This window comes from Anas acuta, chromosome 12 (assembly GCF_963932015.1).
Source record: "Anas acuta chromosome 12, bAnaAcu1.1, whole genome shotgun sequence".
NCBI classification, from domain to species: Eukaryota; Metazoa; Chordata; class Aves; order Anseriformes; family Anatidae; genus Anas; species Anas acuta.
Genome location: NC_088990.1, coordinates 3,092,235 through 3,118,622, shown reverse-complemented (window position 1 = coordinate 3,118,622; position 26,388 = coordinate 3,092,235). Strand labels below are relative to the sequence as shown.

Genomic DNA, 26,388 nt, shown 5'->3' with positions numbered 1-26,388 from the left:
ACCCCCTAACAGTGGCTGCCTCTCCCCATCTCACGGTTCTGGTGCTGCTTGCGGGTCAGAGATTGAAGATTCCCTGAACGCAGCGTGCTGTGGCAAAGCCCCGGACTAAAGGGAGCAGCAGCTACCCACCAAACCCCTTTCCCATACCCAGGATCAGTCTTGCATTGAAAAGCTTTGACCCGTTTGTTGAAAAGAAACTCTGCAGATTATTCTTCTGTCAGCTCTACGCATGGTTTATTTACTTGGGCATGTCAAACACAAAGGGAGTACAGCACTGTCAGAATTACAAAATGACTTTTTATTAATCTACCCTATTGTAGAGCAAGGATTTTCTTCTCAAATAATGCAAGAAGCAAGAGAGAGCCATAATTTTATCCATGTGGAGCCTACAAATCCACATGGCTTCCCTGTGCTGTCAAGCATGTGAGTTCTTAGAAATGCAGCTGCCGGTAGTTTAGCTTGAATACGGTCATCTAAAACAAGCTAGAAATAAATAAAATACTTACATTTCAAGTACAAAACCTTGCAGTTGAATTCAGCATGAGGAAATCAGTTTATTCCTTTTCATGTTATCAACTACTGTACAGGTACTTGGGCTGGCAAAGTCTGCAGATGCAGACCAGGAGAATGTCTTATGTACACGTCTTAAGTGAGTTGTGTTTAATCCTCTCTTTAGGCTACCGTGAAGCTTTTTAAAGTCAGGCAGAACTTTTTTTTTTTTTGGATGCTTTTAATAAGGCAGAAACCCACTACAACTACTGGCCCCCAATTTTGGCCTTATCTTTCCTTTCTGGTGCAATGTAAAAAGAAAAAAAAAAAAAAAAAAGAAGAGGCACCGTAATCGCTTCTCAGAAATAATGACATCTACCTGCTTTGAGTGAAGTTACTTGCAGGTGGATGTGCCTTTCAGGCTATCTTGAATCAAATGTGGTTGACTTTACTGAGACTCCTGTACAGCTCTAGTATGGGGAAGGCCGTTGACCTCTCATCGGGACCCTGCTTTGGGGGATTTGGCGGCTCCCCAGCGGCCTTTGAAACGCGGGGCTCTCCCTCGGGGGCGGTGGCACCACTATGGACTGCTGGCCCGAGTTCCTCTGGGCCTCAAAGATGCTTTGCTCGGCTGCGCTCCTCTCCGAACAGGTGAAAGTCAACGCGACGCCGATATCGCTCTTCATGATTCTGGAGGTGCCGTCGGACGTGCCATCAAAACACCTGCCCAGAGCGATTTCCTTGGCAATCCTCGGGTCCTGGTCGGTGACGGTGTAGATGCCGTAGTTGTGCCCCAGCGGGTCGAGAGGCGCCAGCATGGTGTACTCGCTGGAGTCATTGTTGGTGGCCATGGGGAGGTGGTTCACCAGGTACTCGTGGAGCATGCTGTTCACGCTCTCGCGGCGGCAGCTGCCCTGGGGGACGACTTTGACGAGCGTGCGGTCCACGCGGTCCTGGTCGAAGAGCATCCCGCTGCACTTGAACTCCAGGCAGGCTGCCGACACGTCCCGCTGCTCCGAGTCACGGATGCTGCGCACGTCCCTGATGCCATAGAGCTTGCCGATGGTCCGTGGATGCGTCCCGCCCATGTTGCGAGACCTGATGTTGACTTCCTGGGGCCCGTTAATTTTCACTTTAATGTAGCAGGCCCTAAATTCCATGGGCTTAGGCCACCACGCCAGGTAGTCGTCGGTCCAGCTCATGAGGTCGTCCTCGCTGAAGGGGACGGTGTTGTAGTCGTACCGGTCTCCCTCTATCCTGTAAAACCTGAAGTGAGCGGCGCTGTATGGAGCTTCCTCGCATTCTTTTAGGTTTTCGTAGGCATAAATAGGGCCGTTGTTCTCATCGGCGGAATTGGGGCTGGGCTTGGCCATGTTAATGCTGAAAGCGGTTTTCTTGGTGTTCGAGTCCTCGTGGTCCGTTCTCCTGTAGTTGAGCTTGTTGAGATATGGCTGTGGGACCCCAATAGCATTGGGGTTAAGTTTGGGAGCGGAGGCCACGGCTTCAAGCTCTTCACCCCCCAAGCTTGCCAAAATATAAGCTGCGTAGGCCTCAGGGTTTTGCTCGTCGCAGAAAGCCGGCACGCAGGCGCCGTTGGGACCAGTGACCACGCTGTCGAAACGACCCCACGCCCTGGGGTTGGAGGAGAATCCTGGTTCTGGCTCCGTGTTTATAACAGAAATCACTACCCCTTGGATCTGCTCACTTGGCAGAAATCTCTCACTTCGGTACGCTCGGACTTTGACGTAGCACCGCCTGCTCTCTGGGACGTCCAGGTTGAAAAGCCGCCGTTCTTTGATCTCCATGTTTCCCACCAGAAAGGTTCTCTCCTCTCTTTTGCGCCGCCTGCTTTTCTCCAGGTTGAAGTCCCCTTCTTCCTCCCATAATCCTGTCTCGGGGTTGAGCGACCAAAGCTTCATCTCTTGCAGGTGCTCGGGCATTTTGATCTGAGCAGCGTCCAAGTGAACCTTCACCTCCTCTGCGTTAAGGGACTCGGTGCCCCGTTCATCGGTGAAGTCCACGGAAAACATGCCGTACGTGCGGAGCGGGAACACGTCTCCCTCCTCATCTACAAAATTCAGGTCGCTTTGTGTCACAGGAGCTGCTGAGATGTTTCTTGGGTCCAGAAACGTCACGCTGGCTTTCACTTTGCCTCTGTAAAGTTCTCCGTTCTTCCTGTAAAACGAGTCGGGAGGAATTTCTAATTCGGCAATGGGATCATCGTCTTCCATTTCTCCCAAAGAAATCACGTTGGTTTCAGTGGATTCCAGCGTAACAGGGGCTTTCTTCCTGAGTAACTTAATCTCGTGAAACACAGCGCCTCCGTTTTCCTTGAAGGGCAGAACCTTCGTTGTGTTCACGAACTTCTGCAGCCGATCCACGAAAGTCAGAACCAGCCTCTCGGTGTCCGCGGGGATGGGGATGGAGAAGGTTCCCTTGTAGCCGGTCATGCTCACTCTCTTGTTCCCCATGTAGATGTGGCCAAATCTCAGCGGCTCACCATTATCTGCTGCCGTGGCCCTGCCTCGAACAGTTATTCTGGTCTCGGTGCATTTCTTGCAGCCGCATTCTACGGTGACCTTGGTGGGCAGCGTGTACCCATCGCACGCGATCTCTCTCGTTTCCATCTTGGCTGCCCCGCAGCAGTAGGCAACGTTGTCCTTACACCGCAGTCCTTTATCCAGCTTCCCAACGCAGGTCTTCGCTGGGCATTTGCCCACGTCGTAGTAGAACGAGTTAGTTGCTTTCTGGAAACAGTCGTGGGGAAGACGGATGAGGTGGCTTTGGGGCTGGGGGTTGCAGGCTGCCTCTTGCCTTCCTGTTGGATAGGATTTCTTAATGAGCAGCAGGAAATCATTGTACGTGGTCTGAAGCCCTCAGAGCTAAACATTGCTTCCCACCGCAGGTTTTTGCAGCAATAAAGCATGGTCTGCAGAATTTTGTTTAGCTGAGTTCATCTGGCCTTTGTTTCAGTGGAGCAGGTGCTCAGCTGTAACTCGAGGTAGGTGATTAAGAGCTGTGCTGGTTGCAGGAGTGTCCCAGCTCCTGCTTCCCTGCCACTGCCATCAAACAGCCTCAGCTGGATGTTCTGCAGCTGCCCTGGCTTTTTGGCTACGGACAGACCTAGGTGGGTCCCAAGATTGCAAAATAAATAAATAAAAAATTCCCACGCCAGGCAGCAGTTACAGTGAGAAATGAGCGTGCCCAGCAAACGGAGTTTGGCAGCTCATCCGAAATCCAGAGCTCCGGTCCGTGGAGAGCATCTGGCTGATAACCAGCTCGCTCAGGCTTAGCCGCTAGCGGATGCGTGAGATAAAGGCTGAATATTTTTCCTGTGCCTTTTCTTTCCCACTTGTGTGACAATTTCTGAGCACTGGTTTCTGCACCCCACTGCTTCCCCAGCTGTTTTTGGAGTGCATCGTGTGCGTTTTTCTTACCTATTACAGAAAGCTTGGCAGACTGGGACTTTGCTGAGCCCCCATCGCTGCTGGCCTTGCAGAAATACTCTCCCGCCTGGCCTCTGTTGAGGTTCTTCAGAACGAGGTTGTTTTTATATTTGTATATGGAGGGATCCAGCAGTGAGCCGTTGTGGTACCTGCCAGGAAGAGGCAGAGAGTTAATGGGATGGAGACTGATTAAATGACTGGTACAAAGCAAAAAGCAAAGGCTGGACCTGCCCACTCTGCATCCTGCAGTGTGGATTTTGCCAGACCTTTTCCATCAGCTTCACCTCTGGTATCACAGAGCAGCTACGTCCCAGGAGCTGCCCTTTCAGTATTGCGGTCACACTTAAAACCATCTCTCCACTGCGTTGTATGGGGTGCTAGTCAGGCTACAAATCCTTACAGGGACTTCACCTTAAAACAGTTCCAGACACAGCTGCCAGTCACACCTGGTGAGGCTTCTCAAACCCCTATTTGAATGTTTTTTCCATTAAGTCCCTATGTGGATTACGTTACTGCACCTGTGAGAAATGCCAACTCTGCAAATCTCCAGGAACCCATCAGCTGTAGCGGTGGTTTCTCTGTGTATTTAAGCACACTGCTTTATAGCTTAAAAAAAAAAAACACAACAATGCCTTGATGTAGGACAGTAAGGAGGTAAAAATCAAGTCTCTGGACTGGTTAAGACTTCTCCCTTCCCTGAGGGTATGGGATCAAACTCAGGTTCCTTACCAGAGGTAGCGGTCGGGGGCCGGAGTCCCCACGGCGTCACAGCAGAGCGCCACGCTCTGCCCCACTCTCCTCGCCTTGTCGTCGGGACTCTTGACGATGTAGGGTTTGCCTGCGGGACAAGGAAAGGCCACCTCATTAGTCTTATTTCTGATAACTGCATAATGCCTCCTGCTCTCAGCTGTGCCGGACTTTCCCCATCTCTTCAGGGCTACCTGATCTTTGCAGCCGCACTTGGAGCGCCAGGTTTCTTCTGTTGGTCTCGGGCACGGTGACAGCAGCCGTGGCGTATTTGGCTTTCTTTATTTTGAGGGTGTTTTTGCCATCGGGACAGACCCCGGGGATCCTAAAAGTGCCCTTGTTGTCGGCTGTCGTCAACAGCTTGAGTTTCTTGGCTTGCAGGTAGACCCGGGCATCGGCAGCGGGCGAGCCATCCTCGAGGGAAACCTTTCCATGCAGGGTGACATCCTCACACATGCAGGCGTCGCAGTCGGCGTTCACCCGGCCCATGGGGCAGGTGATGTTGCAGGCTGGAGGGGAGACAAGCAGGTCAGAAAGCAGCCCCAGGCCCCATCCCGCTCACAGCACGGTCTCGTGCCTGCTTTTAATTTAGATGCAATAAGGCAGATAGGGCATAAGGAATAAATCGTGTCCCAAGCATATTTTTTTTTACCGATTATCAACAGCTGCGCATTAGAAACACGGGGGTGGCGTAGTGCTGACCCTCACAATTAGCAGAAAGCAGCCACGTGGATATAATTACAGCTAGCAACTTTTATTTACCGTCCCCAAAGGGCTGAATTTCAGGGAAACCTGAATCCAGATCTGCACGCGAGCTCTTAGCTGAACCCTGGCAAAATCACAGATCCAAAAGCCTCCAACTTTGTAGGTTTCTGTTACCAACTCACCTAAATGTCACAGCCTTGGTGTATTTTAAAAGCTGTCTCCCCTTACTCAACAGTATCCTGACTTGTTCAGGACACAGGTTACTTGCTAAACGAGCATTATCTGATAGGTCTAATGAGTGGTCACCCAAACAGTGATTCTGAAATGTTGTCATTGCCTATAGCAGTTAATCCTAAATAATTCCCATTTCTTCCCTTTTGCAAGGGTTCACGTCATTCCTTTATGATCGCAGAGCATCCCTGTACAGCAGCTCTGTGATTTTTTATTTTTTAATTGCTCTAAATAAATGAAAGATATCAGGGAAAACCCGAAACAACTTTCTTGGGGAAAACATGGACTGTTTTCAGAGTGATTTGCTAAAAAGGGGGATATAAGAATGATATAATTAATTATAAGCTGTGGGGCTCTAGCAATTCAGTATTTCCTACTCTTCTCCTTCCTGGGTCTGGGTGCATGGAGGGAGCACCTACAAGCACTTTGAGAGCTGCTGCTGTATCAAGACTACAAGTTTTTCCTGTATCCCCAGGATCTTTATGGGTTCCTGTTGCTTTCCTGGATCTGGATCCCCCCCATCTTGCTGTTTGGCTATCCAGTCTCCATGCTCTGCTCCCTTGGTGTGTTCCAGCCCTGCCTGGTTTTGCATCCCTCAGAACTCTGGCAAGGAGAAAGATGGAAAAAAGGCCACGGAGGGAGAAAACCACCCGTGAAGCGGTGAGATCAGGAGGTAATTGATGTTATAAGAGCACCTGAGCAAACGTGTCCGACGCAGAGCCGCCCTTCCTCGGTTGCTTCGTTACAGTGCACGCCCCAGAGGCGCTCAGCCAGGCAGGATCTGGTACGCTTCTGCACACCGGTTTGGCCACATTTTGCCGAGCACTCGCTCCATTTGGACCACGGAGACAAAAACTTTTTTGAGTCTTGCACCAGCGGACCTTGAATAACATCACGGGTGTGTTACTGACACGCACGTTACGTTTTGGCTGCCCCAAAACAGGCAGAGGCAGCTTTCTTAACAGCTTCTACATAGCTCCGAGTACGCGCTTGTATTTGGATATCACCACATGGATTAAACAAACTCAAAGCATGGTCAGGGAGCTGGGAAATAAAGCACGAGAAGGCGCCTGAATGCTTCTGACTTAATTCCCTGCAGGCTACCGAATTCGGGATGATTAAGATAAACTCAAGGGGTGCAGAGTGCACGCAGCCCATGCTTAGTTTTGAATAACTTTGGCTTAAAGGAAATCAAACGCACATTGGCATTTAAATGCTGTCCGAGGGGCAGCGCCCGCCTGCATTTCAAATGTGGTTAAATAAAAAAACAACAACAAAAAAAAAGGGTAAAATTGTTGGTATGCTCATATTGAATGTCTTTAAGCATGCTCCAGCAGATGTTCTCTACAGGGGAAGCGTGTGTCTTGTTGAGAGCCCCAGCTTTGCTGGCTGCAAAACAGAAGCCTGAGCGCGCTGAGCATTTTGGGGACCAGCTGATTCGTAAAATACAAAGGGGTTTACGGAAAGTTTAGCTTGCGGTTAGATGTTTAAAGGAGTTCCTTTAAAAGGCTGCTAGATGGTATTAGTTTAAGCTGCCTGAATGGATGAGATCCACTCCAAGCGTGTGGTTTGGGCTTATTTTTAAATGACAATGTTCTAATAATGTTTACGAGGATGCACTGAGGATGTGACTGAAGTTTCTAAAAATGAGGTCTCTTGGAAACGCGTGCGGGTACCACGTCATCTCCCACACCTACACTTCTTCCAGCTTTGTTGTAACCCAGGTTAGGTTACTTGCTAGAGAGACAGGCGGGCTGAACTGTTCGAAAATGAACCTGGGACGTACTGTGTCTGGCGTAGGCGAAGGTCGGGGCTCCCCGGCGAGAGCTGCTCCTCGTACCTGCGGGCAGAGGACGTGCGCTGTGACCCTCGTGGCTGCACTGAGCCCAGCTGGACAGCCCAGGGAGTCCTTGCACACCGACTCCCAAGAGGTAAAAACAGAGCTGCTGGCTCCCTGCTCGCAGCCAAGGGCAGGTGCTGCTTTGGCGTTGGCCGAAACCTCAAGGTTTTGCTTTATTTCTCCCTAGAGCAGCACAATTTAACACCTGCTCTGCGAGCTCCAGCCGCGGCACGACTGGGGACCATCCACTTGGAGGGGAAATTTGGGAAGCTGCAATTTCCCTGACAGCTTCCCTAAAAACCCCTCTCAGCTCGCAGAAGGGAGAGGTGCAAACCCGCTGCCTGGCCGCCCATGTCCATATTTTCTGAGCTTCCAATCTCCCCTCCATCCACGGCTCAGCCCCACGGGAGTGGGATGGGAGAATGGGAAGCCCCTGAGCCCCCACCCTGGGACGCAGGACAGACGGACGGGCCGCCGGGGGGACAGACGCCTGCCGTGGGGTGGGAGGGCTGGGTGTAACACGCCGTGCCCTCGCTGCGCCGTCCCCAGCCTCCTGGGCCGGGCTGTGGTCATGCACTTGACCTTCAGCTTTCCAGGAGAGGAGCCAGCGGCGTGTGTCAGCGAGAGCCCAAACCCGACAGGAGGTCACGAGTGATTAGCATTTATTCCATTGCCTCAATGTCCCACCTACTCCCATGAACTGATTTGGTTTAAAATTCAGGTTTGGGGAAAACAAAAATACGCGCAAATATCATTTTTCCCAGCAAGGGAAAGGCACCCGAGGTGGGACACAACTCACTCTCTAAGCTGAGCATCACCAGCGGGCTGAAGGTTTTCTGTCCTATCTGGATCCTGCCGAGGTTTTGCCTCAGAAGCCTTTGACCTAGGGGTCAGCAAATTAACAAATTGGAGATTAAAACAGATTAATCATAAGTTAATTAGATGTGAGTGGTCGGGCATGGCTTGGCCGTGCTCAGAGCCCTCCCCGTGTCCCTCCTGCTGGGATTTCCCCCGGTGCTGTCGCATTTCAGGCTCGCTGCCCTTTGTGTTGGAGCAGCTATGACCAAATCATCTTTTTATATCTGGAGGCATAAAGCACATCCTGCCTTTCCCTACATGGGGGAGAAACGAACCCGAGGGGATGAGCTCGGCCTTAAACCGGGGAGCTGAGCCCAAAGCTGCCCAGCGCAGGACGGGCTTTTTGGGCACGTCCCCGCTAAGCACTGACCCTCCCTGTTCTTATCCCCTGGGCATCCGGCCAGAGCACTTCAGGGCGAAATTCTTGTATAGCCTCGGAAAACAAATCCAAAGAGCCTGCGAGCACGTTTCTCTGCAAAACCCTCCCGAGCAAAGTGGGCAGGGTCCTGATGGCTCTGGAGAGGAGGATGCGGTGCCCACCCTCGCCGTGCCCACCCATGGCATTGCCCGTGTCCCCTGGCTGGGGACAGCACGGGGACAGGACGAGCAAGGGGTGACCTTCACCTAGACCGGCCGAGGCTCCCAGGAGGAGCAGCAGCAGCAGCAGCCATCCTCTCACAGTGACCATGGTGGTGTCCGGAGCTGACCGGGGGCTTCCTGGAGTACCCGCAGCCGTCCTGCGCCTTCCCCAGACCTGCGGGGAGAAGCACGGCCGGGTCAGGGCTCGCTGCGGTGCCAGCCACCTGCTTCTGGGATGCTTCTCCCAGCAAAACACCCTGCAGGGCCACCACCTCCTGGCCTAATTTGGCACCCACCACCCAGAAGAAATCACAGAAGGTTTTGCTCCAAGGGCAGCCCGTCCCCCGGTGGAGGTGGCACATCTGTGCCGTGTCCCGCTGCTTCTCACCGTCGCATCTCAGCCCTGCTCCCCAAATCTATTCTGCAGAGCTCTGCTTTTTAATGACATCTCCTTGCCGGGCCATTTCGCAGGCTAAGTGTTTCTGCAGAGAAACATTTCTTCCCCTCGGCCCCCGCGTCCCGCTCTGCCCTGTGCCGCTGCTCGCGGCGTGTCCAAGGAGGGGAAGGCTCCCGAGCACCTCTGAGAGCGTAAAACCCCATGCATAAGCCAAGCTCTTGCAGCCAGGTGCCAAATATTTCCCTTTTTTCTTTTATTTTTGCATGCAGAGGTGAGGGGTTGAGGCTCTGTGTTTCTCTCCCCCAGCCCGGCTGCTGCAGCTGGTGTTTCATAAATCACGGAGCCCTGTGGTTAGCATTTGATTTCGGAAGGTACCCGGCATCGGGGCTGCTCTTATCCACACCGACACCAGCTGCAGCTACAGGTGCTTTGTTTCCACACCCAAAATTAATGAATTTGGGGGAAAAAGCTGCTGTCAGTGCTCAGTGCCTCAGTTTACCCATAAAACGAGGCTGTCAGCGGCAGCAAAAGCACCTTGCTGCTTGCCGGCGGCGTGAACGAACCTCTCCGAGCGCGGGGGCTCTGGGGATAGGAAACGCTTTGATTACAGCCCAGCGGCTCCCAGTCAAGCACAAATAACGAGCAACACATGAGCGGGATTTTGTGGGCTTACGGCGGGGTCACGAACTTCCAGCCAGACAATAACCAGGAAAAATGAATGCGGGCGGAAAGCCCGATTCCCACTCGCAGGCTATTTCGGGAGCTGGCCGCGACTCCTTCGGCGCAGGGCTTCGTGCCGGTGCGGGGGACACGTCCTCCCCCCGGGGCAGGTGGGCTCAAGCCCAAGGCGGTGCAGCCCCGTGGGAGCAGAGAGCCTTCGTCCTGGAGCCCTGTGCCAAGCCCAGTAAGCGAGCAGGAGGTCGCACTGGGATGAATGGGAGCCCCGCGATGCCGCCGAGCACGCCCCGCACAGACCCAGCCATCAGCCACCCTCGGGCTTCCCCCAGCGAGGAATTCCCACCTCCACAGCCGCAGCCACTTGTAATTACGCCTTAATTACCCAGCAGAGTTATATAATGCCTGCTACGGAGAGAGGAGGGAAAAAAAAAAAAATTAGCAGGATTTTTTTTTCTCCTTTTTTGCTCTTACCTACAAAAAACCATAAAAGTACTCAAGGAAGGAACGTCCCGTCCTCTCGCCGCCAGCCACGCTGAGGTCCGGGGAAGCGAGGGCTCGGAGCAGCTGCGGGAAGAAGGAATTTGCAGAGGAGGAGGAGGAGGAAAGCAGGAGCAGGAGGAGAGCAGGAGCTTCCCTGGGGCTCGGTGCTGCTGCTGCAGCGGGCGAAGCGCGAGCCTCCCCGCAGCCCGTGCGCCGAGGTGGTTTATATAGCGCGGCGTGCGGCTCCGGAGGTGGCACCGCGCCACGGGCCGCCGAGCAAAAGCAGATCGGACGAGAGGGGAAGCTGCAGGCTGGACAGCCCCCGGCAAGGTGATGGTGAACGCAGAGCTCGGGGGAACGGAGCCCTGCCCCGCTGCAGGAGCGTGGCTGTGGCTCGGCGTGGGGCTGTGGGGGCTCCGTGCCGTGTCCCAGGGTGGTCCCGTGGGTGACAGCGCTGGCGCTGTCGTTAATCTGGGCTGTGGGGCTTGTACTGGGTCTGGACACAAATGGGATGCTGGTGGTAATTCCATGCGGGGATATCTCGCAGGTGGATATCTCACGGGGTCCTGCCTGTGTCTCGCTGTGGTGAGGATATTTTGGGGGTCTCGCCTGGTCTGGGGCAAGGCGGTGCCCCCCTGGTGCCAGGGGGCTCCCCACACTCAGTGGGTTTGGGGCAGAGCTGTCCCCCTTGCTGTCCTCTCCCCCCTGTGCTGGATCTGGCCGGGACCAGGTGAGGATGCTGTGGGGTTTTGGGGGTTTTGGGGACGTGGAGGGATGCATGTTTCAGACACCTCGGGGTAGCCCCGAGCTGCAGGGGAGGGGTGATAACCTTCCCGGGACCCTCCCTGTGAATAAATCCAACCACATCTCGCTTGAACCGTGGGCAGAGCTAGCAAAGACCTTAAGGAGAGCCCCCCAGAGCAGGGCAACCACATTTTTTCCCCATATAACTCTAGAAATGAAGCGTGGAGCTGTGCAGGGACCTGCCTGCCCCATAGCATCGCATGCACCGTGTTGTGCTGGGGATGGGGACAGGCGGTGGGGTGTGGGATGGGATGGAAAGGGATGGAATGGGATGGGATGGGATGGGACGTGATGGGACAGGCTGCCCGCTTAGTAATGCTTCCTGGCCCCGCTGCCAGAGGGAGCGGTGCAGGAGGGCCATCGATCACGGGGTCACATAACAAATAATCGGAGGTGCCCGGCGCTGACTCCTGTTTCTGTTGACGAGGGAGAAGTAGCAAACAACTGGGATGTGCCAAAGTGTCAGGAGGTTTCTCCGCTGGGTGAGGGATGTCCAGTGAGCTGGAGGCTCTGAGATACAAACGCGGAGCTCGGCCACGCTCAAGCATCCTCCCCTGGCTGTGCCGTGCCAAAATGTGCTGGGGTGCCGTGAGGAGAGGTGCTGCAGCCCGGCCCCACCTGGTTCTGCGGCAGAGAAGAGGAATTTGATCAATTAGCACCAGATTTAACAGCATTGCACTGCGGCAGGCAGTGGGTCTCCCTGGGCTTGGCTGCTGGCAGCCCTGGCTTCTGCTCCCAGCCGTGTCTGCATCTGGGTTTGGTTTGCACAAAACCCACAAAACCCACGCCTCCAGAAAGCCTGGCAGTGCCAAGTCTCAACATCCTCACTGTGGCCACGCTGCCAGCCCCAGCGGCTCCTCAACCTGCTTCCAGCTCCGACCACAGCCGGGAGATGCTTGGAGGGGTCAGTGGGATGCTGCCATGCCCCATAGCCGGCAGGGAAGGATGCAGCAAGACCAGACAGCTCGTGTCTTCCCTTCCATCACTGATGTTTTCCTGCGTGAAGCCAAGGTCTGGAGAAGCCACGTTCCCCTCCTGCTCCCCTGCCGTGGAGGAGCCCCGGGGAGGCTCTGCTGGCTCTGTTTTTTTCCATGACCGGCTCACCGAGGTGTAATTAGAAGACAATAGTGCATTTATGTGAACACGGCCGTGCTGAATGCTTCCCCCCAAACCGGTGCCAAGCTCTCACCTCCTCCCTCCCCAAGCTCCTTCGCTGGATGCCTCCATCGCTCCCCTCCTGCCCCTCTTAAAAAACAAAACAGGGAAAAACAGGGCAGTGATGCTCGCCCTGGCTACTTGTGCCTCCTGCCCTTTCGATACAACACCAGCACGGCGACCATCACCAAAATCACCGTGCTCAGGGCTCCTATGGGATTTGCACCCTGCGGGGTCCATGGGGCCGTGGTGGAACCGGCAGCCCTGCTCCTCCCCGCCCGCGCCCTCTGCGCCGCACCGAAGGGAGCTGACGCTTTTTTTCCCCTGCTCTGTGTTCCTGGGCTCGCTCCTGTTTACGGAGGTGGGAGCTCCAAGAACTGATTGATGACTTTGTTCCGTCCCGGGCGCGCTGGGGCAGGCTGCGTGTTGCAGGGGGGCGAGCTGGGAGCCGGGGTTTCGCCAAGCGCTTGGCTCCCAGCGCTTCCCCAGCCATGCTCCAGGGGTGGCCGGTGCCGAGCTGTTGTTTTTTAAGCCCTGTTTTTGACATCCCGGGACTTGGAGCGGCCGCTTCCAGGGTTTGGATGGAGACGTGGAGATGCCGTGGGTCCCCGGGGCTCGCCCTGAGGTTTGAAGCACCAGCGCGCCCGCGGCCGCCGCGATATTGTTCTGCTTAAGCCCTCCTCCACCGCTTCGTCAGCACAAAAGCAAACCCCAGCTGCCTAAAAGCTTTGGGAAAGGGCCCAAAAAATGAACTACTGTAGTTTGTTTTTATTGCACGGATGAGAATTTATGGGCTGTGGCTGGGACAAAAGGAGCGAGGCGGCGTTCCTCCCCCCTGGAAGGACTTGCTCAGAGGCTAAACCCTCGCCCCCGGCCCCGCGGAGCTCGCCTCCACCTGCAGCATTTACGGAGCAGAGGCATGAGAGATCACCCAGATGCTTCAGAGACCTGATGGCACAACACGACTGGGCCCCCCGGGCTGGAAAACAGGGGTGCCACCTGCTTTGTGACCAGCAGAAGGGCTTCGGTGGCGCTTCTGCACCTCTTTTAGGAGTGTTTGGGGACGGAGCAATCCCTGCTGTGCGCATCCCGGCCTGGCTGGTCACTAGCTGGTCTCTGGCAGCACCAGGAATGCCTCCGTAGTGAATCCCTTTTTAATTACATGGCTGATCTGGGGAAATTAAATTAAGAATCACAGCTCGTTTAGGCATGGCCAAGCCCTTCCAGGCCCTCTGAGCACCACAGGTCCCGTGCCACCCCTGCAGCACTGACTCCCAGGGGGTGCCACCTGCCACCACCACGCCAAATTTTGCCCACCCCACCCCGCTGCAGGTGAGCAGCAGGGCATGAATTATTGCCCAACGCCAGGTTGGTGAAATTCTTGCAAACACTGGGTGATTGCAAACACAACGGGAGCGCGGCGAGGTCCGAGGCAGGGCAGCGCCTGAATGGGGGCATTTAAACCGCGGAGGAAGAGCAGGGGCACAGCTCCAGCCCGCAGCCCTCCGGGTGTTTGGTTTAGCTGCCTGCTGGACAAAGGCATCCTGTGTGGAAGCACATGTTGGCTCGGGCAATTAATTAATTGCTGCTGAAGACATCTGTAATTTATTGCCCTTATTTACAGGCATTAGCTGCGGGCTCGGATGCGCTGGGAGCCAGGCTGTGTACGCACGCCGGTGGCACGGCACGGTGGCTGCCTCTGACCTGCCCTCGCTTGTGCCTTTTCCTGCTCCAGGTTTTGCTGATTTTCTGATTTTTTTCTGTTTTCCCAATCAGGTCAAGGCGGGCAGGGCTGCAGCTGATTTAAGCTGGTAAAGCACCACCTGTTTTTTTCCCTACTTGAGCATGGAGCTAAAAGCTGCTCAGTGGTGTGCAGGTGAGGCTCTGCTCAGGACTGGCAGCAAGCGTGCCCTTTTGGGGTGGATCTTCACTCTATTTGTGAGGTGCTGTAAAAAATGCTCCTGTTTTCATGACAACAAAGCCCTGATATCAAAAAAACAATTTATTTATTTATTTATTTTAGTTGATCTCATTATGTGCAATTATTTGCAAGTGTTGCTGAAATAGCAAGATTTTGTGTTCTTCTTTTTTGGTGATTTTTATTTCAGATTAATCATTGCACCAAGCTGTGTGGAGCTGAGATGGGACAATTGAGGCTGCTGCTGGCTTGCAGGAGACCAAGTGTCCATGCTAAAGCTTTGGAAGAGTTTGCCAGCAAGTGAGGGTGCAGAAACACCTGACTTTCCTGAGAGCATCTTCTCCTTCCCATGTAATCACAGGGCAACTGGAGCCACCAAACATCCTGCAGCCTCATCTTTTCCCAAAAGCATTGATATCCTTGCACGAAGCTCACCCAAGGACATTTTAAACCCCGGATGCTTCTTGGAGAGGCAAAGGTCTGAGTAAAACACAGGGGAAAAAGATGCTGGGGGAGGCTGCCCCTGCTCCTCCTTCCCATGGGGCTCTCAGCTTTTCCCTGCACCTATGTGAGAGGTGTTTGGGATGGAGCAGGTCAACACCTGGACAACCCCCAGTGCCCGTCGGGAATGGGTTTGCAGGTGGTGAACCCTAAAAAAGCAGTGAGGGGCCCTGGGTCCTTCCCAGCAGGGCTGGAGGAGGCAGTGGGGCGCGCTGTGGCTCGGCTCCATCCTGCCCTCGCTCCTCGGGGCATGAGGAGCTGTGGTTACAGCTTTTCCCGTAAGAAAAATCAGATTTGGGTCCAAAGACGCTTGGGAACATGGGAGAGAGGAGGGTGTTTGGTGAGCAGAGCAGGGCGATGTGCGGGGAGAAAGCCGGGAGGTGACGGAAGCGAGGCGTAAAAATAGAGAGGATGAAAGCGGGCACAAAAGGCAATGACAAGGACAGCAACTAAAAACCCATCCAAAAACAAGGGCAAACTTGTTCGCTTCCGTGGGTTAGTCACAATGAAAACATTTGGATTTCATAACTTGTTCCACCCTAGGAAAAATACCCAGGTTGGGCAGCGAGGGCCTGGCCGGGTCGGTGCCGGTGGCACTGTGGCACCGAGGGGGACCTGTGGCACCAAATCCCTGCTGCTGCTGAAGCTGAGCCTCGGGGTTTGGCCTCAGGAGGTAAATTCATCCCTCTTGCCCACTTTAGGGATGGGGAAGGGTGTGTGAGAGAAGAGAGCATCCTCCTTTTTAGCCTGCTAAACTTTCCTTCCATCCTTCCTGGCTCCCTATGGGTGTCACGGGGAATTCAGTTGGATGCTTGGGGAGGGAGAGAGAAATGAGTGGCCTGAAGTCACAGACTCCATCCTTTTGTCTTCCCACATGATGAAGAGGTTTCCTGAAGGCAGAGAGCCGTGGCACAGCGCTGGGCTCTGCCTCGTGAACGGGTGGTGTTGGGGCTTGGTGGTGCGGGTGGGCGCAGGGCATTGCGCCCCGGTGGCGATGTGCTGGTGAAAACCCCCAGGAGCTGCAGCTGCAGGCAGGGCGATGGAAATCTGGACAAACATTTGGAAAGAGCACTCTCAGCTCGGGATCTCTCCATGGGATCTTTCCATGGGGTCCATTAACCATCCAAGCTGGGTACATGCCTGGGGTCCCCGCCACGACTTGCTGGGCTCAGCGGCACCAGAACCACCGGGTTATCAAACCTGAGAATTGCCGTGGGGCTGAGCATCCAGAGCACGTTTTTCTCAGCTCTGGGGGCAAAACACACCTGGAGAAGGGGCTGAGTGCTGCAACCACTGAGCCTGAATCCAGAAACGGGGCATTATTTCGCAAGGAAACACCCAAGGGAACCCGGTGGGTGAAAGGGAGCCCTCCCGGGTTATTGCACAGGGGATGCAATTTCCCTCCAGGCTCAGTGAGGACAGGCACACACACACACACACACGCTCCCCCCTTGCTTTCTGCAGTGAATATTTATCCAAAAATGAGGGTGATGCCCTGCCACAGCTGGTGCACAGGACCAGTCCCCAGCCCCGGCTCCGCGCCGCAGCCCAGATGTGTTTTTAATGAGCGGGATGAAAACGGGGAGCTGCGCGGCCGTCTGCTTGCCTTGTGAACTTTGGGTAAGAACAGAAGCCGTTCCAGGGCTGAGCTCATCGCTAACCCCGGGAAATGACTTCATGGACACTGGTATTTACTCACAAAAACACTGCATGTCAGATGTCCCTGACTAGACTTTCTGTTTCGGGTCCAGTATGAGACAAACATTTCCTTGGACGAGCTGCTCCAGAGACAATTCGAGGCTTGGAGGAGGAAAAGGAGAATTCGGGGAAAAATGTCTGCATCTGAGAAGTCTGAGAGGGGGAGTTTTTCGGAGCAAGCAGGGATTTTTGGACACCCAGCCCTGCAGAAGCACCTGTAAAGGGGCTGGGGATGAGGGTACGGGCGCTGGGTGCCACCGCGGGCTGACTCCGCTCGCCACATCCCTCCTTCTCCAGGCAAAAAACCCGGTCCTTGTTCTTTTGTAAGGCCAGAGGCCAAACAGCCGGAGTTGCTCCTGGGGGCGGACAGGCAGGTTGTTCCTGCTAGTGCAAAGCCAAGGCCCTGGCTGTGATTTTTGGGGATAAGCAGCCGCACGCCCCATGTTTGTGCCGGGTCAGCACCTCGGGGGTGGCATCCCGTGCTGCGTTCCCTTTTGTACGGGATGTCCGATGTGAAATTCACCTCTCATACTTTTCTTTTTTTCAAAGGTAACCCCCTGCAGCTCCTGGGAGGCCCCGGGGCAGCGTCCCAGCCCCAGGAGGATTTGGGAAGAGCAGGGGCCAGGGGCACGGAAAGCAGCCCTGCCTGCCAGCGCCGTTTCCTAATCCCACAGACCGACAATGTGATGGCTAAACCAGTGCTGAGCAGACAGCATCCAAGCTGACCTTTGAGGAGACAGGCAACAACAACAACAACAAAAAAAAGAGAAAACACAAGAGGTTTACTGTGCAAACACGGGAGAAAAATAGTCATTTTTAACAAGGGGCCACACCCTTCAAATAAGACTTATTAGTAATGCATTCCCAGGACATTTCTGCATGATGGCATGCTACAAAAATCCTCTCTGAACAGGGACCAAGGGCTTTATTGTGGCAGGAGCAAGGCTTACATTTCCCGGGAAAAATCCTGTCCCTCTCTTGCATCATCCAGTGGGGGACAGGCAGGACATTTCCAGACAAGGAGGCAGCCAGCTGGGAAGGAGGACAAACAGGGAGCGCGCTCCTGGCTCGCTGTTTAATTGCCTCAGTGCAGGTGCAAGGAGCTCAAAGAAAGGGAAAGGCAGCACGAGGATGGGGGGCTGGATTCCTCCCTGCTCCAGCCAGGAGGAGAACACGAGGGGGCTGCTGCAATAAATGGGCTCCCACCCAATTTCTGTGCGGTTTCTGTGCTTTTTTCCCCTGGGAGCACTGCCCCGCGGTGATGGGGATTGTCCCCTCCTGCTCTGCCCGTGGTGGCTCTGGGGTCCCTGGGGACAACCTCCCGAGCTGGCACTTGGGGAGGAGGGCTGGGAGAGCTGGGCTGGGTCAGGTTTTCTCAATTCCCTTGGGTGCAGAACTGATGGGGGGGCTCAGAGGGGTGCAGTGGTTGGTGGTCCCTTGGGTGCTCCAGTGGCTGCGCATCCCCTGGGTCTTGGGGCTCTGCCTCACGCTGCCTTCACCCAAAGCCACCTGCCTCTGTGCTGTGCAATCCGACTTCTAACCACATAGAGGAAACAAAGCAAAACAAAAAAAAAAAAAACAAACAACTCTTTTTTTTTTCCCTGTGCCCAGGAGAGCTCCAGCAAGCAGGGGAGGCTCAGCAGCACCTGGCCCATGCAGAGCAGGATCCCAGTGGTCCCCAGGAGCCCCCCTTTTATAATCGCTTCTCATCGCCAAACTATTACCAGTCATCCCCCAAATCTTTCACTTTTCTTTTCTCCCCTTTTGCTGGCCAGAGAAGCAGCGTGCCCCATTCCCCATCCCCAGCCTCGGGGTGCCTTTTAAGCCCCTGCGAGCTCCGTGTCCATCCCAGGGCTTCGTGTCGCTCCCACGGCATTACGCTGAAATAAACCCAAGAAGAACCAGATGGGAACTGAGAAAGCGGAGAGAAAAGAGTCGATTTATTAAAGAGGCAAAATGACCTAAGTTCTTCTGCGGGTTTAATCCCCTCCTTATGGCATTTCCAGCCCGGGCACATAGCTGTGCTCATCACTGGGGCTCACGGGGAGCCGGCTGGTCCCGGAGCATCACCGGGGGTGTGTGCCTGTGTGTGTGCTGCGAGCCTCTCCGTTGTCTGAGCAACAGGACGTTCCTCACCAACCCCAGAGATAATTAACTCATTTTCCTGTATTTATAGCAAACCGACGCGGCAAGCGTTGGCACTTCTCCCTGACGGGGCCACGCTTGGCCACCCCACCAGAGGCACCAACCTGAGCGCTGCCCATTTCTCACAACCCAGCAGCTCCATCCTCTCCCCGCTGCCTGCTCATTAAAGCCCAAAGCGGGCAGCTCGTTAAGCCCACGAGGGCAGAGGTGCCCACCTCTGCTCGCCATGCTCAGGGTTTGCTGCACGTTGCCGGCGCAGGAGCTGTTTGTGTCGGTGTTGCCTGCTCCAGATGCCAGCGCCTGCATACGCCTGTGCTAAAAAGAGCATAGCTGCTGGTTTTTAAAGGTTTTTGCTGCTTTGGAAGAGCTCGCCGCAGGGCAGTGCCGCTCGGATGTGCTGATGCTCGGTGCTGGAGCAGCCTGACGTGCAGCCACGGCCACTGGAGAGGCAAGGGGCATTTCGCTTCACTTCGGGGCATGTCTGTGCCAGGTAGGTTCCTGTCCACTGGACAAATCCTAGCGTAGGTTTCTCCCAGCCAGCCAGCAGATCAGCGCTTTTTACTGCTTTTTCTGCTTGCTTTTTGGGGAGGGAGGGGATGGATGCGGCAATGGGGCTGGAGGAGGGCAGCTGGCTGCAAGGCATCGGCGTCTCCATCCCGCAGAGCTCGGGGGCAGTTTTCGTCTCTGCGGCTCGTTTTATTTGTGCAAAGGCAGGGAATGTGATAATTTTGGCAAGCCAGAAGGTGCTCAAAATGCTAAGAGAGCTCCTGGCAGGTGGGAGCATTAATGTTTGAGTGCGTAAGAGTTGGGAGGATTTGCCCTTGAAATGCGGGCTGTCCCCAAGCTGGTTGTGCTCAGGAATAAAGGGGCGATTAAACCAAACCCTGGGGACCATCGTGGTGCTCATCACCCCATAGCCACCCCAAAATGTGCCCACGTTTCTGCCTTCACCTCCTGCTTCTCCTTCAGAAGACAAATCCCTGCGGGACAGGGGCATGGAACAGGCTGAGGGGCAGCCGCTGTGGGGTTTTGCCTGCACACCATGAGGTGCTGCTTGGGTCTGGGGAAGGTCCCAGCTCCCAAATACCACCACGAGCCTCTCCTGAGAGCCTCTGCCAGTGCCTGGGCAGCACGGGATGCCCTTTGTCCCCTCCTGGCCACCCCTAGGTGTGGGGTCCAGTGCAGGAGATGGAGGCAGACCACCAAGCTTTCACCTGCTAATGGAAATCGTGGGTTTTTAAAAAAGATGTGGTCTGCTTGCAAAAAAAGACATGCCCAGCCAGGCGCTGGTCCCATGGCCCCAGCCACCGCTCCACAGCTGCTCAACAGCCTCACAAAGAGCTAAAAATACGTCTGGGCAGGGGATTGCTATAGCTACAGTGGGAGCCGGAGAGGGCACACGGGCAGCATCGCCAACACGGGCAGCGCGGCGCAGGCAGGGAGCGGAGAGCCTGGGGGTGCTGCTGGCACCTCCGCCTTGCTTCCAGCCCTTCATGTCCCACCTTCTCCCCATTCCTCCCCAGTTCCCAGCTGCTTTCCTTGAAGACACGCCGCATTCCTCACCCCCAACCAGGGGGTCCCTTGGCCAGCAGCGTTTCGGCAGGGCATGAGCCAGCCCTGCGCGCCTCCCCGCCACCTCCCCGCGGACGGGGACCTCAACGCCTCGGCCGCTCACTGCCCCCAGCACTGGGTCGAGCCCCGGTTCACGCAGGCGGCCAGGGTGCGCGTGGCCATCACGGCCGTCTTCTTCTTGCTGGCGGCGTGCAGCAACGCGGCGGTGCTGGGCAGCCTGCTGAGGAAGAGGAGGAAATCCCACGTGCGGCCGCTCATCCTCAGCCTGGCGCTGGCCGACCTGCTGGTGACGGTGGCGGTGATGCCCCTGGACGCCGTGTGGAACGTGACGGTGCAGTGGTACGGCGGCGAGCTCTCCTGCAAGCTCCTCAATTTCCTCAAGCTCTTCGCCATGTACGCGGCCGCCCTGGTGCTGGTGGTCATCAGCCTGGACCGGCACGCCGCCGTCCTCCGACCCTTCGCCCGCGCCCGGCGCCGCAACGGGCTGCTGCTGCGAGCCGCCTGGGCAGGCAGCGTGCTCCTGGCTGCTCCGCAGGTAGGGCTGGGCGCTTGCCCTCTAGGGTTTGGTTTTGGAGAGGGGCTTCACCAACAAGTTTGTCCCAGTCTGTGGGTTTCGCCTCCGCCAGCTTGGCTTTGGTGAGCAAATTGGTGCGGTCGCTGCGTTGGTTCTGCACCTTGCTTATAGCAGCAGGTCATTGTAACCCCATTAGGGTACTAAATTAATCCTAGGGAATATTCAGTTTTCCTTTTTTTTTTTATTTCTTATCCATGCGGCTCTCAGCTCCCCAAAATGCATCCCTGCTCCACTGCAAAACGTGTCGGACTGAGCCAAGACAAACCTGAAACCTAAGCAGTTACTGCCCAAAGTAGAGTGTGGTACAGCAGAAAGCAGAGAGAAGGGCACCTGAGGGTAAATCCCACCTCTGCTGCTGAAATGATGAGATAGAAATGGGATCTCACAGACCCCAGATCCCACCAGTCAAGGCCAAGCCCAAGAGCCGGGTGCCCAGAGCATCTCGGAGGGTCCGACAGCAGCAGGGAGGTGCTCGCCGTGCACAGCCAGGAGCACTGCCTGGATGCGGTGCTCTGCCCCAAAACCTCCCCGCCTTCTTATTTGGTTCTCGGTTTCAGCTTTTCCTCTTCCACCTGCACACGGTCCCGGGAGGGAACTTCACCCAGTGCGTTACCCACGGCAGCTTCCGAGCGCAGTGGGAGGAAACCCTCTACAACATGTTCACCTTCACCACCCTCTACATCACCCCCCTGAGCATCATGATCGTTTGCTACACCCGAATCATCTGGGAGATCAGTAAGCAGCTCAAGGTCAACAAAGGTAAGCAGGCCCCAGCCCCGTGGGGTCCAACCAGTGATGGGACCAGAGGGAACGGCCTCAAGTTGTGCCAGGGGAGGTTCAGGTTGGAAATGAGGAGACATTTCTGCTCAGAAAGAGCTGTCAGGCGTTGGGAGGGGTTGTCCAGGGAGGTGGTAGAGTCACCGTCCCTGGGGGTGTTCAAGGAAAGGTTGGGCCTGGTGCTTGGGGACATGGTTTGGTGGTGACATTGGTGGTAGGGTGAACCAGACGATCTTGGAGGTCTCTTACAGCCTTAACAATTCCATGATTTTATGCCTCCGTCACCAGGTCTGGTAAGAAATCAAAACGACCCCATCTCCAAGGCGCGCATGAAGACCCTCAAGATGACGGTCGTGATCGTTGCCACCTTCGTCATCTGCTGGACCCCGTACTACCTGCTGGGCTTGTGGTACTGGTTCCAGCCCGCCATGATCCACAGGATGCCCGAGTACATCAACCACAGCTTCTTTCTCTTCGGCTTGCTGCACACGTGCACCGACCCGGTGATTTACGGGCTGTACACCCCCTCGTTTCGGGAGGACGTGCAGCTGTGCCTCAGGGGCCTCGAAACGGCAATTACCAGGCACGAGAGACACAAACCTGCCTCAGCCTCGGAGAAAACCATCAAGGATGGGGCTGGAAATGGCAGGGGGGCTTCGGGGGGCTCCAACGGGACGACTGTCAACACGGTGTGCTGAGGAGAGCCACCAAAAGGGGACGGGAGGCACTGCCTTGGGGCTGTTTTGCCCCACAGGGGCCTTTTGGAGATGGCCACAAGGTGGGTGCGGGTGTGGGGGGCATGGGCAGGAAGGGCACAAAGAGCTGAAGTGGGGTCTTGTGGGGTGTTGTGGGGTGGTGTGGGGTTTCTTCTCCTTTCTGGAGACAGCCAGAAGGGAAAACAGTCCTGGCTGCCTCATCCTGGTGAGCAGGGTCGGTATGGACACGCCCTTTGCCTCAGACACCACGCTCAGTGCCACAAGCAGCTCGCGAGGGCTGATGGAGCAAAACCCACTCTTTCTCCTCTTTTTTTTTTCCCCCTTTCCCATTAATACGCAATTGGTTTGCCCCAGTACCAGCATCCCACCTCTGCCCCCGAGCAGAGACCCCGCAGGTGCTGCCCATCTGCGTCCCCAGGAGCAATGTGCTGGGGAGCAGCAGTGGGTGGGGGGCCCATCAGCACCCATGGGTGCCAGCTGGGTGCAGGCGGCTTCAGCTGCACGGCAAGGAGAAGGAAGGAGCTGTGCTGTGGTGAGTAAATTGGGTTTTATTTTATTTTTCTCTCCATCGGTGTGCCAGAAGTTGCTTGTGGAGGTGGAGGCCTCTTCTCTGGGTGTAGGCTGATGAGTTGGGTTTATTCAGCTGTGTTGTTCCCTTCTGTGCAATTAGAGATAATGGATCATTTCTTTTCATCACATACTGATTGGTATCAAATGCGTTTTTCTGCTTTTGAAGACCAGTTTGTTTGAACCAAGTGGATTTGGGGTTTATTTTTTGGAAATCCTTGGACCGTTCGGGAGCTCTGGACTTGGCAGGAGGCGATGTCCTGGGTATTTTTGTGGCCACTGTGGTTTTCAGCGAGCATCTGGATTTTATCAGGATGAGTGAGCTTTGTTGTAATAACAATTCTTGACTTGTGGTTGTGACAAAACGTGGTTGCTCACAGAGCCGGTGGGGTTTCAGTCGGAGAGGTGTAAGTGGTGCTTGCTGGGTGGCAAGGGTATGGGAAGCCAAAAGTGCTCCGGGTGACACCAGGCTGGGGACAGGTGCTGGGCACTCGTCTTTCCCCGTGCTAAACATCGCTTATGCTAAACATGCTGCCTGAGGAGGGGAAAAAAAAATCAATTAGAGCTGCAGGAGCCCAGGCTGGCTGGTGGGGATTAATGTGAGCCCTTTAGAAAGAGTCCAAACTCCAGCGAGATGTGTAATTGCCGTTTGGCTTTCCTGGGCTCGTTCTGCTCAGGGTTAATTAATTACACAGCGCTAATGGAGCAGGGCTCGTGGATGCTGGGCTGTCTTGGCTTGACTAGTGTGAGAAGGAATTTCTGCTATGGTGATGGGGAAGACAACTTATTTGTCAGACCCTCCCTTGGTCTCATTGCACTGCTGAAGATCCCTAATGGGCTCAGAGACCTTCTCTAAGGAGCAAGAAGTGTTTTTGTCCTGGTTGGGGGTCCCACTGCCTTCATGGCCCATAGAGGGAGGGCAGAAGCAGGTTTGGCTTTAGGAGAACCATGGCACAGTAGGGAAATCCTTCTCCTCGGGGTGCTGGAGAGGACACCCGCCTCGCCCCATGGGCACGGTGCCCGGGATGCTTGCGGGCTCTCCAGCACTGCCCCACCATGCCCGCTGTGTGTTCCCTGTCATTCCCTTCCCTCCCTTTGCTGGAGCTCAGGGCTGACATTTCGGGAAGCCCAGAGCATGGGCAAGACGCCCAAAACAACAGCTTTCACGAGAGAAGGAAAATGTCACTCGCAGAGCTCGGTGCCAAGCAGCGCGCCTGGCGCACGCGGGCAGCACCGTGCCGCAGCCGTGCCCCGCGGGGATGGGCTCTGCTCGCAGGTTTCTGCTGTGGGTGGAAGCAAGCCCTGGCCTGGCTCGAAAGTTCAGGTTGTTCTGCCTTTTCTAAGCGTGTTTGTAATGTAGGGAGCAAGAGGGTTTTGCACTGCTTTGGGGGCACGAAGCTCGTAGCCTCGCCCCGTAGGTGCTTCTGTCTGTGCCGTGGCTCCCTCCCTGCCCTCGTCACCCAGGTGGCTCCTGAGATCTTTCCATACAGGTTTATCACCCATTTTCCCCTTACAGGAGGAGAGTTCTTCCACTTCCCTAAATCCACCCATTCCCCCTGCCAAAAACAGCTGCCACCCTTCCCCTTGCAGGGTTGGGTTTGTCCGACTCCAGTAACAAAATCTCAATACTCACCGCTATAATTTAATGACCGTGTTAATGCACGCGGGTATTTTGGTAATTTTACCACTTCTCGACCTCATCCCGGGCTGCCTGCTTCAGACAGGGCATTCCTTTGTTTGGGAGGCAGCTCTGATTCATCTCCCATTAGCGTTTTTATAGTACCGTGCGTGTCCAAAGAGCCGCGCAACGGGCTGCAGAGGTTAACGAGAACCTGAGGTTAATTCATAACATTGCCAGTTACTCAGCACAACACCCGCATTAATTCAGCTGACTGCCTCTTGCCACGTTGGGAAACACATGCTGAAATCAGCAGGGAGCACAGAGAACAAGCACGAGAGCTTGTTCAGTATTTTGCTGGCCAGCTAAGGTAGGACGGGAGCACCTGACACGAAATTATTTTCCCGTTGCCTTTGGGGTTCTCTCAGTCCGCTGATGGGGAGATAAAGCACCAAGGAGCCGTCAGAGCCTGGTTCCCTGCCTGTGGCCGCCTCTTTCCTGTGGGTCTGTTGGACCTGATCAAATTTGAGTGGAAAAAGCCAATCTCCCTTTGCCTGCTGGTTTAACGCAGTGCTGGCTCACACGTGAGGTCCCCCGGTGCTCCTCTCCGTGAGGATACAGCCTGGAGCCCCCGATGCAGATCAGCTTGGGGCCGTTCTCCCCCACTTTGGAAGTGAGTTCAGCTCTCCAGTTAAAAGCCAAAAAAAAAAAAGCCCAGCTAGACGTTAGGAGATAGCACTGAACGGCCGTCACGCAGTAACTCCTTTTGCTTATCCTTCAGAAACTTTCCTATGCAAGGAAGCCCCCCAAACCCTGCCACGTTTCTCCCCATCTGTTCCTTTTGTCTGACTGGGGGGCTCCCAGGCTCACTTAATGAAACAGCCATCCATCAAGCAATTGCTGCTAAACCTCCTCCTCTTCCAGAGAGCCCAGGATATCCCATCTGTTCCAAAAGACGTCTCATTTCCAGGCAAACACCAAGCCCCCTAACAACACCAAACCTTTTAGGCACTGCCAAACACCTCTAGGTTTTCTGCCTGCCCTGCTACCTACCTTAAAACCCCTACACGCATGGCACATTTCAATATAACATGCTGAGGGGGGCCAGAAATGGGCAAAAACCTCCAGAAACACACCGTGCGTGCTTCAGACCCCAAGTTTCTGCACTGAAACATCGGAGCGAGCTGCTGGAAAGTGGCTGAATCTGCTTTGCAATAAATTGTTAGTTTGCGTACATTTTAATTGCAAATCAGCACTATAATTAGCGCGTGCGTTTCTTGGGCTGAGGAAATGCAATGTGCTGTAACAGTGAGCATTATTAATGGACTGTAAAAGGCAATGGGGAATTGGATTATAATGTTCTTGTTTTGCAAGCTGTATGGTGAATAAATAAATTTGTTCTGGCAGCAAAATTAACTGGAATAAATGCTTCTAGCTCCATCCACCAAGAAGAGGGGCTGCTGTAAATGAACTTGTCCTCTAACTTTAGTTAGAAAACCTGATTACCTCGTCATTATTTCTGGCAATTAGGTAACAGAATATGAGAGAAAGAAGAGATTTTCTTTGAAATATTTAATGAGCGAGGCGGTAATCATAGGCTCATTTGCTAGGAATATGTGATGAGATTTTATTTTATTTTGGTTAGGGTTCACTGTGCAATGAAAGCCTGCATTTATCAAGCCTGCTGCTAAATGCCAGGGCTCGAACAGCAGCATGTTGCCAGCTTTTCTTCACCTAGAATCCCTGGGCTTTTATCAGGCTTATCCCATTCCCAGTCACTGATCAGAGGATAGCCCCTTGCTCCTTGTTCTGTCAGTTGTGGGCTGCTTTGTAACAAAATCTGAAGGACAGAATATGTAACAAGTAAATATGAAGGAATTGGGCAGAAGGTGT

At 54.7% G+C, this 26,388-nt stretch overlaps 2 protein-coding genes across 7 annotated transcripts; one reads left to right on the top strand and one right to left on the bottom strand.

Moving 5' to 3' along the window:
- Positions 1-277: 277 nt before the first annotated feature.
- CILP (cartilage intermediate layer protein) lies at positions 278-10,657 on the bottom strand. The gene is made up of 9 exons (XM_068695174.1): positions 10,442-10,657; positions 8,941-9,070; positions 8,258-8,341; positions 7,405-7,458; positions 6,314-6,499; positions 4,877-5,191; positions 4,665-4,773; positions 3,927-4,084; positions 278-3,307 (listed from the first exon to the last, which is right to left on the bottom strand). The coding sequence occupies exons 2-9, from the start codon at positions 9,002-9,004 to the stop codon at positions 960-962; spliced, it is 3,318 nt and encodes a 1,105-aa protein (XP_068551275.1). The 5' UTR covers positions 9,005-9,070; positions 10,442-10,657; the 3' UTR covers positions 278-959.
- LOC137862797 (gonadotropin-releasing hormone II receptor-like) lies at positions 10,641-25,142 on the top strand. 6 transcript variants are annotated; one of them, XM_068695177.1, is made up of 9 exons: positions 10,642-10,780; positions 14,186-14,285; positions 14,518-14,805; positions 15,372-15,501; positions 16,293-16,448; positions 17,076-19,161; positions 20,195-20,778; positions 21,375-21,576; positions 21,883-25,142. In XM_068695177.1, exons 7-9 carry the CDS (start codon positions 20,278-20,280, stop codon positions 22,290-22,292), a joined length of 1,113 nt encoding a protein of 370 aa, XP_068551278.1. In that variant the 5' UTR covers positions 10,642-10,780; positions 14,186-14,285; positions 14,518-14,805; positions 15,372-15,501; positions 16,293-16,448; positions 17,076-19,161; positions 20,195-20,277; the 3' UTR covers positions 22,293-25,142. The 6 variants fall into 6 exon arrangements, with proteins under 6 accessions (XP_068551282.1, XP_068551278.1, XP_068551281.1 ...); XM_068695180.1 differs by having other exon boundaries at positions 14,186-14,352; positions 14,518-15,501; XM_068695178.1 differs by having other exon boundaries at positions 10,774-13,741; positions 14,518-15,501.
- Positions 25,143-26,388: the final 1,246 nt, after the last annotated feature.

Bases quoted from the DNA above. Each gene is read 5' to 3' on its own strand.
- CILP (XM_068695174.1), bottom strand. From the start codon at position 9,004: ATGGTCACTGTGAGAGGATGGCTGCTGCTGCTGCTGCTCCTCCTGGGA. The intron at 4,774-4,876 runs GTAGCCCTGAAG...CTTGTCCCGCAG, and splicing joins AGTGCGGCTGCAAAGATCAG to GCAAACCCTACATCGTCAAG. The intron at 3,308-3,926 runs GTAAGAAAAACG...CCTATCCAACAG, and splicing joins TGCCAAGCTTTCTGTAATAG to GAAGGCAAGAGGCAGCCTGC.
- LOC137862797 (XM_068695181.1), top strand. From the start codon at position 20,278: ATGAGCCAGCCCTGCGCGCCTCCCCGCCACCTCCCCGCGGACGGGGAC. The intron at 20,779-21,374 runs GTAGGGCTGGGC...TCTCGGTTTCAG, and splicing joins TGCTCCTGGCTGCTCCGCAG to CTTTTCCTCTTCCACCTGCA. The intron at 21,577-21,882 runs GTAAGCAGGCCC...CTCCGTCACCAG, and splicing joins GCAGCTCAAGGTCAACAAAG to GTCTGGTAAGAAATCAAAAC.